This window comes from Tasmannia lanceolata, unplaced genomic scaffold (assembly GCF_043159265.1).
Source record: "Tasmannia lanceolata isolate RefF3 unplaced genomic scaffold, GAP_Taslan_0.1 ptg000007l, whole genome shotgun sequence".
NCBI lineage: Eukaryota > Viridiplantae > Streptophyta > Magnoliopsida > Canellales > Winteraceae > Tasmannia > Tasmannia lanceolata.
In genome coordinates this window covers 6,044,894-6,062,067 of record NW_027518684.1, presented here as the reverse complement: position 1 = coordinate 6,062,067, position 17,174 = coordinate 6,044,894, and the positions used below count along the sequence as shown (strand labels likewise).

The 17,174-nt window shown below is 37.1% G+C and overlaps 1 protein-coding gene across 3 annotated transcripts; it reads left to right on the top strand.

Annotated features, from left to right (window-relative positions):
- Positions 1-3,658: 3,658 nt before the first annotated feature.
- On the top strand, positions 3,659-15,626 carry LOC143881606 (phosphoinositide phosphatase SAC2-like). 3 transcript variants are annotated; one of them, XM_077384790.1, is made up of 17 exons: positions 3,659-4,029; positions 4,608-5,019; positions 6,022-6,226; positions 6,330-6,495; positions 7,149-7,371; positions 8,539-8,615; positions 8,787-8,974; positions 9,060-9,157; positions 9,388-9,521; positions 9,616-9,744; positions 11,520-11,865; positions 13,062-13,183; positions 13,353-13,442; positions 13,871-13,999; positions 14,155-14,337; positions 14,494-14,596; positions 15,138-15,626. In XM_077384790.1, exons 3-17 carry the CDS (start codon positions 6,031-6,033, stop codon positions 15,225-15,227), a joined length of 2,274 nt encoding a protein of 757 aa, XP_077240905.1. In that variant the 5' UTR covers positions 3,659-4,029; positions 4,608-5,019; positions 6,022-6,030; the 3' UTR covers positions 15,228-15,626. The 3 variants fall into 3 exon arrangements, with proteins under 3 accessions (XP_077240905.1, XP_077240903.1, XP_077240904.1); XM_077384788.1 differs by lacking the exon at positions 4,608-5,019; XM_077384789.1 differs by lacking the exons at positions 4,608-5,019; positions 9,616-9,744.
- Positions 15,627-17,174: the final 1,548 nt, after the last annotated feature.

Sequence of the window (17,174 nt, the reverse complement as noted above, 5' to 3'; positions counted from 1 at the left end):
ATCTTTAATGGAATGGTCAGAAATGACCGTTAAAGAGAGATTTTAGTGAGCTTCTATAGTAATAGTATTATTCCCTCACGCTTGCCAAGATTTCCTTGGCCGCGTCTCCAAGGTTCAAATCTAAGAAGAAATATTTTAAATATCATATTTCTATAAGGGCCTGTTTGTATTTGGATTTGGAATTGAGTTTTGAATACAAATTGAATAGATCCGATAGAGAGGGAAGGGGGGTACTTCCTAGTGGAGGGGAGAGGTTGAGGAGCAAAGAGGGAGAAGGAAACTGCCACATCTGTGGATTTCCTATTTCTTATTTCCACAGCAAGTTTAGAAATCTGATTGTTTTCACTGTCAGTTGCTAAATTAGAAATCCAAGAATTTGATCCGATCCAAACGGGCTAAATCAAAAGGGCTACAAATGTGAGAAATCCAAATCAAAATCTTCTCAGCATCCAAACGGGCCATAAGGGAATTGCTAGTGTCCATCGCAAAAGGCATTTTGTGGCTGGTCTGTCGCATGTCAGACCAACCGCCTCGTGAATGGAGACAAAAGCTGTTGTCTCCATTCGCGAGGTAGCTGGTCTGGCATGCAACAGAGCAGCTGCGAAATGCCTTTTGCAATGGATCCTAGCAAATCCTTTTCTATACAAGATTTTTTATATGCAAAATTGTCCAGCTGTAGAATCACTTCATATACATACAATACATACCTAATTTTAGGAATGTTTTTTCTAGAATAAGAAAAGCGTAACCTTTTTCCAGCATCTCAATGACCACTTGTTTGTCTTTGTAGTAACTAGTAAAATGGCTGCATTCCCAGTTTAATTTTATTTTTACTTTTTTGTCTTTGACTGAACCTTAAGTTATTTTCATAAAAAAAAAAAATACAAACAAAAGGGAGTAGAAATGCTGAGAAAGGCGGTAGAACTGTCATTTCCTAAGGCCCTATTTCTGATGGATTTTTTTCTCCCTGGAATTTTTTCTTCTTCCCATAATTTAGAGGGAAATCATATGATTATAGTTAATTTAGAGGAAGAGGAAAGTTAAACCGAAGGACGCCCTTGCAGAAATTGGATGAAAAGGCGCCCCATTGGTTGAATGCTATTAAAATACATTTATAATATGTAAAAGTCAAAGAACATGAATGGCAATTTGGTGACGTTCAACCAATGGGGCGCCCATTCGAAGGTCCTTTAAAAAAATATATGAAATAGAGTTGTTCAAATTATATTTTTTGGATTCGGGTATGGGCCCACATTATTTGGATGATCCAAAGCGTTCATTTGATGGGTCCTGACATAGATAGGGTGTGCCCAAAAAATCAGCTCCATCGGATCATCCTAACCCTTCAATCTATGGACGAACCTTCAGCTGAGGGGGCAAACCTTAAACAAATTGAAACTACAGGGGTGTATTTGTCACTTTTTAAACTATAGGGGTGGAAGTGGATGTGTCAGAAACTAGAGGGGGTGTAAATGTAATTATCCCTTTATTTTATTTAATCTATTTTTTTACAAAATGTTGTTGGGTAACTTGGGTTTCAATTTTTTATAGGGATGGAAAAGTTCAGGGAGGATCTAATATATGAATTTCTTTGCCAAGAATAAAGGGTGGTTACATAATTACATATCAGAAATACGATAAAATAAACAGAAAGTAAGATGTTTTTTTCATTTATTTACTTCACATAATAAAGTTAGTGAAGATTCTCTTACGTCCTAATCTAAACAATACTTTACATTTTTTTTTTCCACGAGGAAAGTGTTCCTAAGCTATAGCTTATCTAAGCTATAGCTCAAAAACACATGTGGCCCCACATTTTTTGGGGGATCCAAAGCATTCATTTGGAAGGCCCTTCCATGGATAAGGTGTGTACAAAAAATCAGCCATATAGGATTATCCTAACCCAATCAAAGATGGAGTGGAAAATGGACAGACACTGTGTGTTCACGTTTCTACCCATTTTTTCCCTCAACGGATAGCAGGGCTAGGATGATCTTATAAGGCTGATTTTTTTTACACACCCTATCCATGGAATGGCCTTCCAAAATGAATGCTTTGTATCCCAAAAAATGTGAGGCCACACGTGTTTTTGAGCTATAGCTTAGATAAGCTATAGCTTAGGAACACTAAGTTCCTCTTTTTTTGCTTTTGTATTTTACTGTAAAAGAGAGACGAAGCTCGGCCTGTCGAAATCAAGGACAGATGTTATTTTTGTATTGTAATGCAAATTGATTTGCTTGAACAGAAACCAACAACACGACCAATCATGGTCATCTTTCTATCTCTAGATAGGATTTTTAGAGGGGAAAGCATGCTCTTTGAGGATATGGTTTAGAGTTACATGTCAGGTGCTTGAACTGATGATTGCTCCCCCATGTGTGTTGAAAGCGAAAATATGTATAATCATTCCTTCAATCACCTGACAAGGAACTGTGGCTACACTGATGATTCCTCTCTCTCAGGTGGGTTTTATACGGAAAAATATGTAGTGTCCAATTCAATCACCTCACATGGGAGTTTGGCTGAGCAATCTCCTTCGGCACATGTTGGAGGCAGTAGAAATCTTACATGTAGATTTAGCTTAATATATATATAGCCCTTTGGAGTAGGGGACCTAGGGGTGTAACTTGGGTTGGGCCCAACCTGAACCGGACTGGTTTTAGGTTCCTCTTCCCTCGAGTTGGGTTGGATTAGGGTTGGGAAAAGCCAACACGATTTAATTCTAGGTTGGGTTTCGGTTGAGGCCTTGGACAACCCTACCAGACTCCAAACCCAACATCATCCCCCTAATTATATCATAATTTTGTTCGACCTGACCTTGAACCCAATATCCTTTTTTTAGTTTTTGCTCTACACAAATGACAGAGTGGATTGAACGCATTGAATCTTTGATACCAAATAAAGGAGTTGCTTAACGAGAGCAACTTTTGATCAAGAAACTAAAGGGTTTAAGGAACAAATTGGTGATTCTAATAGTATCTATCCCTAAGGGTGCAACTCGGGTCGGCTTGGGTCGGGTTGAGGCCAACCCGACCCAACCCGAGGAACCCATTTTGCCAACCCGACCCGACCCAACCCGATTTCTAACCCCGCCCAACCCAACCCGATTTGCAATTGGGTCAACCCGACCCAACCCGATTTCCAATTTATTCACATGTTTTTTATGGGCCCTACTGTTTGTTTTTTTTGCTCACATTCCCACACAGGCATCCACCATATAAAAACTAACTGAAGGATAAATTTATGTTGAAATTTAAGCACATTTCTAGCTTCAATGGGAAATGTGTTCAGTTGAAATCGGGTTTTAAGCATATATCGGAATTGGAAATCGGGTTTCGGGTTGGGTCGGGTTGCCCGACACCCCAATCCGACCCGACCCGATTTCCAATTCGGGTTGATTTTTCCCAACCCAACTCGATTTTGAAAAAAACCCAACCCAACCCAACCCAAATTCGGGTTCAACCCGTCGGGTTCGAGTTCAACCCGACCCAAGTTGCACCCCTATAATGACAATTAGGGATTTTTGTCAAAAATCCCTAATATCCCTATATTTTTGTCAAAAATCCCTAATTTAAATGCATTACCATACAAGACCCTATTAACATGTTTTTACCTTCTATTTATGAGTGTCCAATCGTCCACGTTTTACTCCTCTCCTATCTCTTTCCCATTCCAGCTTTCCTGTCTTTTTTAACCGCGACTTTTCTAATGTCTATTATATTCTTCAGTAAAGAGAGATCCAGTTTCCCAATTCGTGTTTGTTTTGGATTCAAGCTTGTTTCTAGCTTTCCGTGCAGCCTTTTAGGAGATCAATCACGAGCCTTGCTATGTGAAAGAGCGAACAAAAAAAAACAAAGAGCTTGTCTTCTTATTTGTAATGAAAGAGGAGGAGTTCAAGTGAGGGATTTGGTGATCTCTCTGTGTGATTTTCTCCTGAGCTTGAGGCTCGGGATCCGAACCATGAATACAGAGGCTCGGATCGAGGGGCCGTTCTACTTGAAGAAATTCAAGCTCTACGAAACTAGATCGGTGAGCTCATTTCTCTGTTTTCTCGCTTTTTCTTCTGTTTATCTGCCTATATGCGAATGAATGTCTAATATTTAGTTTTGAATTTTTTTTTTTTTTTCCTTATCCGTAGACGAGTTGAATGATGTATTCTTCTTCTTTTTTTCTGTGTTCTTTCTAAAGTTATGTGTTTTTATTGCTGATTTGTTTCGGATTCTTTATCTGTTTCTGAAATTTCTGAATTCCTTTGTTATTGTGCTTAAATTTGTTATTTATTTCAATTATTCGTTATTTATCGTTGAAGATTTCTTTTGGTCTCTTCTGTTCAAATTTTCTGTCTTCTGTCTATCTTTTATTTTATGCAGATGTGAATTTTACAGTTTTATGCTTGATTTTGTGGGTAGAATTATATTAAAACCAGGTTGTCTGCTAATAGCTTACAATTTTCATTTATCAAACCATATTTCACATGGTAAGATGGTTCTCTTGTCCAATTTCTGAGAAGTTTCATACCATTCATGGCATCTGTGTATATGCTAAGTATTGTTTGGTTACATATGTTCGGCAACCATTAAAAAAAATGGTTTCCACTGATTTTGTAGGTGCGGAAATGAGAAAAGCAATAAAATCCCGAACATCTTGTTCAGGAGCCATGGCCCACAAAGCCCATTTACTGTTTCTCCTCTGCAGAGAAACTCGGAGTCTCATCCACAGATTCTCATTAATCTCTTTCTGCCCCTGGCGAGAATGAGAAGCCTTGCAGAACACACCCTTAATGGTCTTTGTGATACTCAAAAACAATTTTCCAGTCATATATGGCTTCGATATCTCTTTTTTTTCCCTGCCTTTTGTGTACTGATTTAGTTCTTCTTTAGTAGTCATTGTTGGCAGTTGGGATTTCGATATCTCTATATTTTCTCTGCCTTTTGTGTACTGATCTAGTTCTTCTTTAAGAGCCATTGTTGGCAGTTGGGATCAGAGAGAGAATTTCAAACTTTCAGTGGAACTCCCTAGGTATCTTTGTGATTTTGTCCATACCATATTCTTCTTTATGACTTCTGTAATTGTAAATTTGGAGCTGATTTTTTATGATTTAGAATCGTTGTTTGTGATCAAACTCAGCTTACTGGGATTTGACTACAGGCAATAGTGCAAGATCAGTTAGTTTTGATAGTAGACAAACGGTTGTACTTTATTTTTTGTACGGTCATTACTTTTGTCACTACACTTGTGTTTCTTGCTGAATTAGGCTGTTCTGCTAATGTTAGAATTTGACTATTATGCAAAGTTTTGTGGAATGTATTCTTGAATACCGATGGCATTCGAATGGTTCTAGAAATGTACCATGGTTTCTATTGTATTATTTAGGGTGGCATATGCATGAAGCTTTCTTACACTCTTTTTTTCATGATGAAACTACCAAAGTTATCAATTCCGATAGGATTATAATTTATTTGTTTTCTGTGTACGCACGGACAGTTATCCACTCTAAAATTTATGACCTGTAAACACGGTGCATCTTTTCTTCTCCCTCGATGACATGTCGTATAGCGGTGTACCCTATTGTTGGAACTTCGTACTAACGGAAACGTGATATTCTTTCTTAAGGTATTTGATGCCTACTAAGTTTTGGTTTTTTCGCTTATGAGTACTGTCAAGGCACATTTCTCGAGTGAATTATGGGTTTGAATGACTTTGTTGTATCTTTGTTGTTTTGTAATTTTCCTGACAAAGGTTTTACCACAAAAGAACTCCTGGTCCCTAATGCTATTCCAATATCAGTGAAATCTGTCACTTTTCAAAAAAAAAAAAAATTTGATGATACAGTCTTCCTTTTGTGGTGAAATGTTTTTACCCTAACTGGTTGCTTAACGTCCTCCATTAGGGCCTCTATTATGTGTCTTAATGAATTATGCATGTGCTGTCACCATTTGGTTTATGCTACTTAGTATTCTAGGCTTTGCATGTTATACAAGAAAAGTTATATAATCCATGTTTGATTTCGTTATGCAACAGAAATTTTATATGCTAGGAAAAGACAAAAGTCGAGCTCTATGGAGAGTGTTAAAGATCGACAGATTGGATCCTTCTGAGTTAAACATTTCTGAAGATTCAACCACATACTCTAAAAGTGAATATTGCGACCTGTTGAATCGGATACATGAAGGAAATAGGTCTACAGGTGGACTGAAATTTGTCACCATTTGTTACGGAATCATTGGTATGTACAATTCAAGTGCAAAATCTCATTGAGTGCCTCTAGAGATTCACTACCATCATTGTAGTATTTTTACAAAATCATATGATTTGTTTTTGTTTTTCAGGGTTTGTCAAATTTTTTGGGCCTTACTACATGCTGCTTATCACAAAAAGAAGACAGATTGGAGTCATTTGTGGCCATACAGTATATGCTATCGACAATAGCATGATGATTCCACTTCCAAATTCTAGTGTGCTGTCCAATATGGCTTATTCTAAGAATGAGAACAGGTCTTTTGTTCATTTTTGCATGTAAATGTACCATATCCATGGTGCTTATAAAGGAGACTGTAAAAATTAGTATTCAAAATCCTTGACTGCCCCTTTGTATTGTAGAAGAGGGAAATGATTATCAATGTGATTTTTAATTCTGTATTGCTATTTAAATTCGTTGATAATTGGAGGACTTTTCTCGCTAATGAGCAACTCCTATGTATTATGTAGCAACTTATTTCAACGGTAAGATCTAGAGATTTGAAACTCTGTATTGTATTTGTTTGATAAGCCCATTAGTTTAAAGTCATTGAGATCAGCCCATTTACCTTAAATTGATTTCACATGTGTTATCTAGTAATATTGGGTATCTTATTAATGAAAAAATTAAAAGCAGTTGCATTTGTTAAATATAGAAGATTCCAGTTACTGCATTTTTCATACTTTAAAATTTTCAATCTCATTGAGCGTGTTCGCCAAACCAGTTGATGCAAATCTACTGAGGCAAGCTTCATGCAGTAATGATGCTTATATAAAATTAGATGAAACAAGGTATTGGGAGCTGAAGTATTAAGTCATTTTCGTACTCATTAATTAAGGTATTATCTCCAATGTTGTGTACATGCTTACTCATTTCAGTCAGTGTTTTGTGTTTTTTATTCGTGGCATAGATACAAGAAGCTCCTATGCACAGTGAATCTTACCAAGGACTTCTTTTTCAGCTACTCATACCATGTTATGCGTAGTCTTCAGAAGAACTTATTTGATGAAGAGACAGGGCAAGTTCTCTATGAGACAATGTTTGTCTGGAATGAATTTTTAACGCGTGGAATACGGAATATCCTCAAGAACACTCTCTGGACAGTTGCACTGGTGTACGGCTTCTTTAAACAGGTAATTTTCTGAATATGAGTGACTATGGGGGCATCCATTAAAAAAATATAGGAAAATGCTTGCTTAAACTTTTAGAATTTATTTCCCCTATAGCTGCTAGATGAATATAGAAAGAGAGAGGTAGATCATACTATCTTCTCCATGCCACACTTTTAATAGCATGCAGTAAACATGCATTCTCTCATTTCCTGAATGGGTTTTTCTTGCAGTTTGGAACAGTTGAGGGAGGTGGCCTGTGCAACAATCTATTATTTGCACAGGAATAGAGCATGCATCTCATAACTGCATTTTGCTTCTGATTCAACAGGTCAATCTATGGTTGGTCTAGTATCGGTACTGAGCAATTATGGAATTGGAAAATGGAAACTTGTGGATTAAATATTGGTTTAAGGACATTTATTTGAAAATAAATGGGAAATTTTTGAAGAACGTGCTAAGTGGTAACCCCCATGCAAACAAATAAAAAAATATCAGGGCTCAAAGTTATCTTATAGAGTTCTACTTAGAGATATATCTTGTCTCTGCGGTTTTAAGAGGTAAAATCTGTATTGGCACTAATAATATCAAAGAATTTCATACTTCTCGTGTCTTTCAAATTCCAGCATTTAAGAAGCTTTAATTGAATGTAGTGTTTATACTATTCTTTCATTCCAACCTAGTTTTTAAGACTATTCTTCTAGACAGGTGACTGCCGCCTTCTTGGACGTACTTGTATTTTGGATTCTCTTCTCGTAAACATGTGTCTTCTTACAAAATAAAAACAGAGCTTAATTCCAGTTTGTTTGGTTTGATATGTGTACACGTTATATTCTGATGTTGCCTCTTGTCATGTCATGTTGTTTCTCTATCATTTCATATGTACATGCCTTGTACTGCTTATTCAATTTTCTGAGTTACTTTTTTTTTTTGCAACAGCCTCATAGGTTAACCATCTCTTGTATTAAGGAGATCTTATCTGTTAAATTAGTTCCCCATGAAGAGTTTCCTTTCATGGTTTATTGAATTTTTTATCCTGGTTTACATGGTTGCTTGAAAATGATTTAGGTGTGACGTTTGTGTCATAGTAGTTCTCGGTAACTAATTTACCTGTCTTTATGGATTGCTCTAGATACTTTTTGGATTTCTATTCTTAAAGGGTTAGTGGTGGTTTATGTTTTGTGAATTCAGGCTAAACTTTCGATATCGGGGAAGGACTTTAATCTGACACTCATTGCTAGGCGCTCACGTCATTATGCTGGCACCAGGTTGGAATAGATTTGGGATTGTATGTATAGCTTCATAAGACTTGAAATGTTTGATGAACTGTTGCTTAATGAGGGTTATCAATTTCTAACAATCATTATTTCTGGTAACTTTTAAATATTCAACTATGAATTTTTCCTCATTAGCGTTTATTGCTTTCTCTTCACTTCTAGATATCTGAAACGAGGTGTAAATGAAAAGGGTAGAGTAGCTAATGATGTCGAGACAGAACAGATCGTGTTCGAAGATGTTCCTGAAGGATGTAAAGCACAAATAAGTTCTGTTGTGCAGAATAGGGGCTCAATTCCCCTTTTTTGGTCCCAAGAGAGTTCGTTCCTGAATATTAAGCCCGATATTATTTGTAAGTTCTAGACATGCTAATTTAGAAGTTAGCCCTGTTGATGTTTGAATGTTCTACGTATTTACATATTGTTGTCTCATTCCAGTGCTTAAGAAGGACATAAATTATGAAGCTACCAGACTTCATTTTCAAAACCTTGTCAAGAGATACGGAAATCCAATAATCATTTTGAATTTGATTAAGGTAGTTTCTCCAACTTGATTGTGGCAAGAAATTCTCCTTGTTGCTCTCTTCATTCAGTGTGTGGTGTCTGATCTGTTTGCTTTCTATTAGAAAATGCCAGATTTGCTTATATATATATATATATATATATATATATATTTAAAGAGTTATATGCATCTGTATCTGGATTTCACAATTATCTCAGTGTTTCTTCCCTGCCCCTTTCTATCTACATGACTTCTTCTGAACAGACGCTTGAGAAGAGGCCTCGAGAATCCATACTCGGCACTGAATTTGCAAATGCAGTTAGTATTATTAATAAGGATCTATCCGAGGAGAACTGCTTGAAGTTCCTACGTTTGGATCTACACAAACACTCTAAAAGGTATTATTTACCTTGCAGATTCCAGCATACATTTTAATGTTAATGCTACTGGTTGGAGATATCTTTCTGACTTGAAAGGGAATGTAATTTTCAGAAAAGTTTCAGATGTGTTGGCATTATTGGCCAATGTCGCTACATATGCATTGAACTTTACAGGCTTCTTTTATTGCCAAGTGACACCAGCATTGAGACTTGACGAGGCTCTAAAATGGCAGTTCTTTGAGTGAGTACTTACATTGCGTTGCTTTTTGATGTTCCATGTTGACCATCCCTTTGCTCTTTATTGTACAACTTGTCTCCTCTCTGAGTCCAGAGAAAGAAAAAAGAAAAAGAATCCCCAAATTCTCCCCATTTTCTCGTTCTTTCTTCTTTTTGTTTTCATCTTTCTAAGATCATTTCTTCCAAATGTCTGAAAGGTCCCTTTGTTTGTTTTTGTGTGTGTGTGTGTTGAGGGGGGGGGCGGGGGCTCATTTTCCTAGTCAGACTTGGGGGAGGTGGGCAATTTGGTACTTTCCTATTTCCGGTTAAACTAAATTGGATCATGGGTTGACTGTGTTTGCCAATGGTGACCATGACATCAATTTTTCCACTCCACCAATTGGTTAGGTAGGGGAAAGGTCATCCATAATGTTGGGGGTTCCACGTGAAAGCAAAGATCCCACATCGGTAAAGTTGTAGGATGTGGATGGGCTTATAAGGATTCGGGCTCCCTCCCCTTAACGGCTAGCTTTTGAGGGCGAGTTCTACCCAGGTCCCAACAAATGGTATCAGAGCCGGGCCGTGGTAACCCCGGTATGCCTCCAAGGATGGAAATATCCCTCGGGGAAGATCTCGGTAACCCTGGTATGCCTCCAAGGACGGAAAAAAATCCTCAAAGAAGATATCGTAGTTCCCATGTTGCACCCGTGTGGAGGGGCGAGATTGTCAACGTTGCTTCCACGTGGAGGGGGAGATTGTTGGGGGTTCCACGTGAAAGCAAATATCCCACATTGGTAAAGTTGGAGGATGTGAATGAGCTTATAAGGATTCGGGCTCCCTCCCCTTAATGGCTAGCTTTTGAGGGCGACTTCTACCCAGGTCCCAACACATAAGATGAGTTTGATGTTGAATGCAAAGTATTTCCTATAAATTAATGCTAAATAGATTATAGTGTAAGAAAATTGAACTGTGATATACATGTTATACATTGAAGTAAATTTCAATCAACTGCTGTGATTTGTGACAACCTTTCAAGTGCATTTTGTGTTTATCTTCAAATTTATAATACTATGCTAATTAGCCCAATCAACTGCACCACATCAGCCAATTGTCTCATCTCTTTAGGTGTGGGTCTCTAGTTCAACGGGGCTGTTTGGATAAGTGGATTTTGGAATCCAGGTTTTAGTTTGAAAACAGTGTAAAATTCTGGATTTTACAATCCATTATCCTGGATTTCAAATAAGAAATCCAGGTTTTAGAAATCTCTCCCCCATCCTGAGATTTCTAAAACCTGGAAACACGGGTCGATCTCCTACTCTCTCGCTCGATGGAAAGAAGGGCAAGAAATCAGAAAACGAAGGACGAGTCCTTCTCTCGTCTCCCATCCAGGATTTTGAGGAAATCCAAGATTCTAAAATCCGTGTATCCAAACGGCCACTACATATTTTTCCATTCTATTATAGGTCTTGTGTCTTGTACAGTGGTTAAGCCTGTTGTGTTTTGATATTGGTCTTTACATCTTAACGTTTTTTTGTTCTAAATTGAGTGTTAGGCTTGCAACCTACCTTACAAACAAAAACATGTTAGTTTTTTACTTTTTTTCAACTTGCCCATGTTTCTCATTGCACACCCATAATCATGCTAGTTTTCACTCGTATCCTGAGAACTACAACCAAATCTAATTTTTGGCCCAGACACTTTACTGTAGTTGCTCAGAAATGATATTTGGGATCACAAAAGCTTATCTGCATTCTTGTAGTTAACTTTTTTTGGTTTATAACACGGAATAATTTGTTACAGGAAGACTCCTCAAAATCTTTGTAACAATAACGCAGGGGATGCTGATGTTTCAGAAAATGGAACACAACAAGATAATATTGGCCTTAACGAGAACTACTTGGTCAAGTCACCGGTGTTCCAAAAAGGTGTCCTCAGGACCAATTGTATAGACTGCCTGGATCGCACAAATGTTGCACAATATGCCTATGGTTTGTGTGCTCTGGGGCATCAACTTCATGCCCTCGGGTTCATAAATGTTCCAAACACTTGTCTGGATTCCCCTTTGGCTGATGATTTGATGGGGTTTTATGAGACAATGGGTCACACACTTGCGCTCCAGTACGGTGGTTCTGCCGCTCACACCAAGGTACACTTGAATAGCTGTACTCATTCTTGAAAACATAATAACTTGGTGGTGCTGAAATTAAATATTTACTCTTGGTGTGAACAATTTCTTATTTTTAAGTTCTCTAGGTTTAATGAACATTAGATGTCCCCTTTAACACTGGTTACTCAATGTCTAATAATTCTTATCAGAATTTTAATTTAGAAACATCTGTGGGTGCTAATGTTAGTACCTTCCTGTGATTAGTATAGATCAAGGCTGACAGGTGCTAAGGTGACCATTTACTTAGTTTTTTTACTATCGATTTTTTAATTTAATTCTTTAGTAGGGTTTTTTACAGCCAAACTCGGTATTACATTATTGGTAAGAGCCTCACAGTGATTGTCTTGCTTTTTTAGTTTTTTCATCATTAATTTGGTCACAAAGATCACAAGTCACTACAATTGTGTTTGAAGTTTGAGCCTGCATTTCACATTGAGGCCTGGTATATATACTAGCGTGAGGAGACATTTAACCGTGTGTGGAATGATTCTATAAGCATCAGCTATTGGTAGCTCTTTAACGGCAAGGCTTCATGCTTCGGTTTTGGTATTCGTTTTGATCATGACAGAAATGGAAATATGTCGGTATCGGATAGAAATTTCTGTTGAAATCCTATAAAATTATATATACATGTGGAAATATACGCAAATGATGAACATTTAAGATGAAACTTCAAAAAGTGTTAGAATAAGCACAAATACACACTAAAAACCATCACATGAGGAAAAAGCCACTCATAATGGTTTTAACATCGAACACCTAGTGACATGCATTTCTGCGCACGTATGATAATTCAGTACATACCTTATTCCACATTTAATTCATATAAATATTTATACGAAAGAGAGAAGTGTCTCTACAAAATACATGTACCACATTTTATATACTACATACAAAAAACAGGCAATTCATATAAATATAATTATGTAATACATTCTGGAATAGTATACCACTAATACCCTTACAATTTTTTGTTTGTGTGCACAAAAGTTCATAATAATTTTCCACCCCGTCCATTTTCTTGAATAATATTTGTTCGTCGTCATGATTTTTCTCTGCTTTCTGTTAAAGCTGTCTCATTTTTTCCTTTTTTCATACTAGTAAAAAAGTCCCTTTTCTTTATGAAATTGAGTAATAAGTTTTCTGTTAATTGTTGGATTTGTGATGTTACCTAGATATTCTCTGAGAGGAGAGGGCAATGGAAAGCAGCAACGCAGTCCCATGAATTCTTCAAGGCGCTCCATCGGTACTACAGCAATGTCTACATGGATCCTGAAAAACAAGACGCTATAAATGTGTAAGTTTATAACATTTATAGTACAATCTCACCGCTCAACAACTTATTTAGCACCGAGTTTATGCCCCCTTATTGCAATTTGATAAGTGAATTTATTTTCACCTGCCTTCACTTCCAAACTATCTAGGATCTAATTTCATTGCATAAATTTGCTTCCCTGGACAAGCAGGTTCCTGGGGTACTTCCAACCCCAACATGATAAACCGGCACTCTGGGAGCTGAAGTCAGACCAGCATTATAATGTTGGTGAAAATGCAAGGTACTAAATATTGGAAACTATAGTGTTCATCAAACTCTTTTGTTTTTGTTGATCAACTTCATCTTTATTTTTTAAAATTTATCTTTACTCTGCAATAATGGGAAAATAGAGCCACTGATCATACTTGTGCATGGGAGAAATGCAATCAATATACATTGATGTTTTTTCTTGAAAAATGTAACGAAAGTGAAAGTGCCACAGGTGATAGCAAAATGCAATTAATATTTTGCTTTCTTCAGTTTCTTGTTACATCTAGGGTTTATTTACAATGTTGATGAAGGTGGACTTATCTTATTTCTAAATCTCAGTTCATGTATTGTGATGTTTCACAGGCCTCTTTTATGGTTTTGCGTGCTTCTATCTGACAGTTGGGATTTTTTGAATTTATTTTTTTAATCAATAGTCATTAAGTTTCCATGTTTTTATAGGTCACTTTTCCAAAGATCCCGATCTGTTGGCGACAATCTATGTGAAAGCAACACGCCTGTATCAGGCACAAACGGTGGAAGCAACACGCCAGAAATCTCAACTTGCGAAAGTGATATATCATATTCGAGGTTGGCCTACTTCTCTTCACCCCTTCGTTTTTATTGCATTAAGTTCTACTCAAAGAATTGCCTTTTTCAGACGCTAAACTGCTGGTTGGGATTGTATTTTCTTTTTTACCCCCCTAACCATTGCTAACTTTTGGCTCATTATCTGTCTTTTCTAGGTACACCCGCTCGGTGAATTGGATGCAGCTGTTTGCAGATATGCAAAGAGATCGGTGCCTTAAAAGTGATAATATTCTTTTCAATGAGTATGGAGCAGGAGATGCCTCAAACTCTTCAAATTTCCTTGACCTCGACTGGATTTCTTCTTCTGGTAACTCAATTGAGGAAGAAACATATAAGAGGTAATTTTTGTGGTTGGTAGTTTTGCATGTTATATTGCGCTAAATGCATTGCCTGCTACTGATCAATTGTCTACTATGTTTTTAAATACAAAGTGCGCAACTGATTTAAATTATATAAGTGATCTGAGTGATTTCTTCCCTTTTCCATTGCTACAGACTCACCAATCCCTCAATCACTAGCATGTCATCAGAAAATGTCCGTAGCAGCTTAAGTGTGGAAACAACCTTACCTTCAAGTGAAAATGGATCTAGCACCAAGGTCAGTATTCTTGTCCGTAGCCATTGCCACATTTTTGTGTCTACAAGTAACTTGATCATGTTTTCTAGTTTTTTCTAGTGCTCAATCGCACTCTTCTTTTGAGTTCCTGATAGAGTTTCCAAATGCTGCAAGGACTCGTATCTACTTTATAAGTAAATGACTACTTTATTAGGAAAACAGCAACGTAAAAATTATAAACAGCGAAATCAGTATGATTGATCTCTACTTTAATTGAAAAAACAATGTGTTTTTTGCTATGTAAAAATAATATTGCTCTGTTATTAATAATTAGGGATTTGCTAGCGTCCATCGCAAGAGAGCAGCCACATAGGCTTACCTTTCAACAGATTTTGAAATTATTCATGAGGTTGCTGCTCTCTCATGCAACTGACGATTCCGCGAAATGCCTTATGCGATGGACGCTAGCAAATCCCTAATAATTATAATCAGTTGTGTGTAATGACCACACTAAGTATAAACCTTACTAGATATTAATTCTTTCATTGTCTACTGAACATTTTCGAGTCAAAATGTTTTGCAGGGAAGAAAGCAGACAGAAATCGATCAGTCCTATGAATTTTCTGACAGTTTCGTGAATTGGGTTACATATGGAGGCACCCTATGCCGTTGAAGAGGTTGAATTTTTCAATTCATATTTATGTCCAAGCGCCATCTGATCCTCTCTGCACCAAAGGATAGAGCAGACAGAGAAAACAGAAGAGAGAAAACTGGGCCACAAAAGCAGTGGTACCATCATTCTTTGTAAATTCCTGTTCTCAATAGCATTCTTTAGTTCTCCTTTCAAAAAAAAAAAATAGCATTCTGTTAGCACATGTAGGATAGCTTCAACCCTGAAAAATGCTCGGTTGGAGTCTGATACAAGTAGGAGAAAATAGCTTTTATTTTTTTTTATTTTTTGACCACTATTTTGATTCACCACAGTTTATGAAGTCCGAAGTTTCAGCATGTAAATATATATTATGTAAATTTTCTCTGTTGAGCTTCAAACTGTCAGTAGCATTATTTTGTTCATTGATGTGTCATTTTATTTAGGGTGAGGGTACCACACCGACATCCCCCCCCCCAACACACACACACGCGCCTCAGTACACATTCGCCACGTGATTTGACTTCAAAAAGCGTTAATTGCCCACTGGTCACGTTATAAGGGGGTGAATGCGTACTGCAGCGGAGGTGAAAATATCGTCTCCTTTTATTTATGATGTGAAAAAAGTATAAAGCCTTCTGGGATGAAGCTCCGATGCCAAAAAGAGAGCAATGCAGGGTGGGCGCTTTTGACAGGCAACTCTGAAGATGAGTCAAAACACGGGGCTTGTTCGTGGGCCTTTTGACAGGGCAAAAGAGAACTTGGGGTTGTTCGAAGGCCTTCATTGCTTGGGAGTTGTCCAGTGAGGAAAGCTCGGATCAGATCCTACCATGCCTCAAAACTGAAACATGTTATAGAATGAGTTTTGGACTGAAGCAACTCGGGTTGGGGTTTTCTAGAACCCTACTCTATCCTTACTTGATCAATTATTTTGAGTTGGATTTTTAATGATTAGCTTAGGATCGTAACCAAATTTCAAAGACTGTAGAAAACAACAAATCTTTACACCAAAAATCTCTAAATTTAAATCATCACGTTAATTTAAGAAGGAAACAGTAGAAAACAGCAAATTTTCACACCAAAAAACCCTAAATTTGAGTCATCAATTGCATAATTTTCACACCAAAAAACTCTAAATTTAAGTCATCAATTGCATAAAATCAAGAAGGAAATTACTTTCGGGTGATGATTTTTCACCTCCTGTAGGATAATGCCGGCCCAACCGAATGTGAATTGTAGAGACTTTTAACGCTTTTTGACATCAAATCTCGTTAAAAGGAAAATCACCGCGCTTACTTTTTCACATCACAAACATGATCACTTAAATGAAAACAATTAGAGCCCATTTGGATAACTCATGCATTTGTATTTTGATTTGGATTTGAGTTTTGGATGCAAAATACATCCATCATCTTCATGAACATGTTTTAAGAGAGAGAAAGAGAGAGACGGAGGGAGGGAGGGATGTCTCACTGCTGCCGAAGCAACATCGAGGAGCAGCGACGGTGAAGGAAGTTGCCACAAATATTGATTTCCAAATAATGTCTCACGGAAAAGATTTGAAAATCAGAATTTTTGCACAGTTATAGCTGATTTGGAAATTTTTAGGATCTGATCTAGATCAAAATGTCAACTAAATCCAAATCTAAATCTTGTGGGTATCCAAACGTGGCCTTATATCAATGTTTTGGAATATAATTTTTCATGTTTCTCAAGAGATATTTAAGAAAGTTATAATGCACCTATAAGGATCGGGTATCATTTTTATTTTTTCTTTAAACCAGGCCCTACATTGCATTTATATTTATCAAATATAAATAATCATTTTACCTTTTACCCCAGAACTTCTAGATAACCATTTATAACCATAAAAACAACCCAACCCAGACCCGTGATTTCTAAACCCTCCCCAGTCAGGTCAATGTGGGTTGGGTAAAACAGGAACCAAGTTGCAACCTTAGTCACAAGGAT

Excerpts from the sequence above, each read along its gene's own strand:
- LOC143881606 (XM_077384788.1), top strand. The coding sequence starts at position 3,709 with ATGTCTATTATATTCTTCAGTAAAGAGAGATCCAGTTTCCCAATTCGT. Across the intron at positions 11,866-13,061 it reads GTTCTGCCGCTCACACCAAG|ATATTCTCTGAGAGGAGAGG; the intron begins GTACACTTGAAT and ends GATGTTACCTAG. Across the intron at positions 14,338-14,493 it reads GAGGAAGAAACATATAAGAG|ACTCACCAATCCCTCAATCA; the intron begins GTAATTTTTGTG and ends CCATTGCTACAG.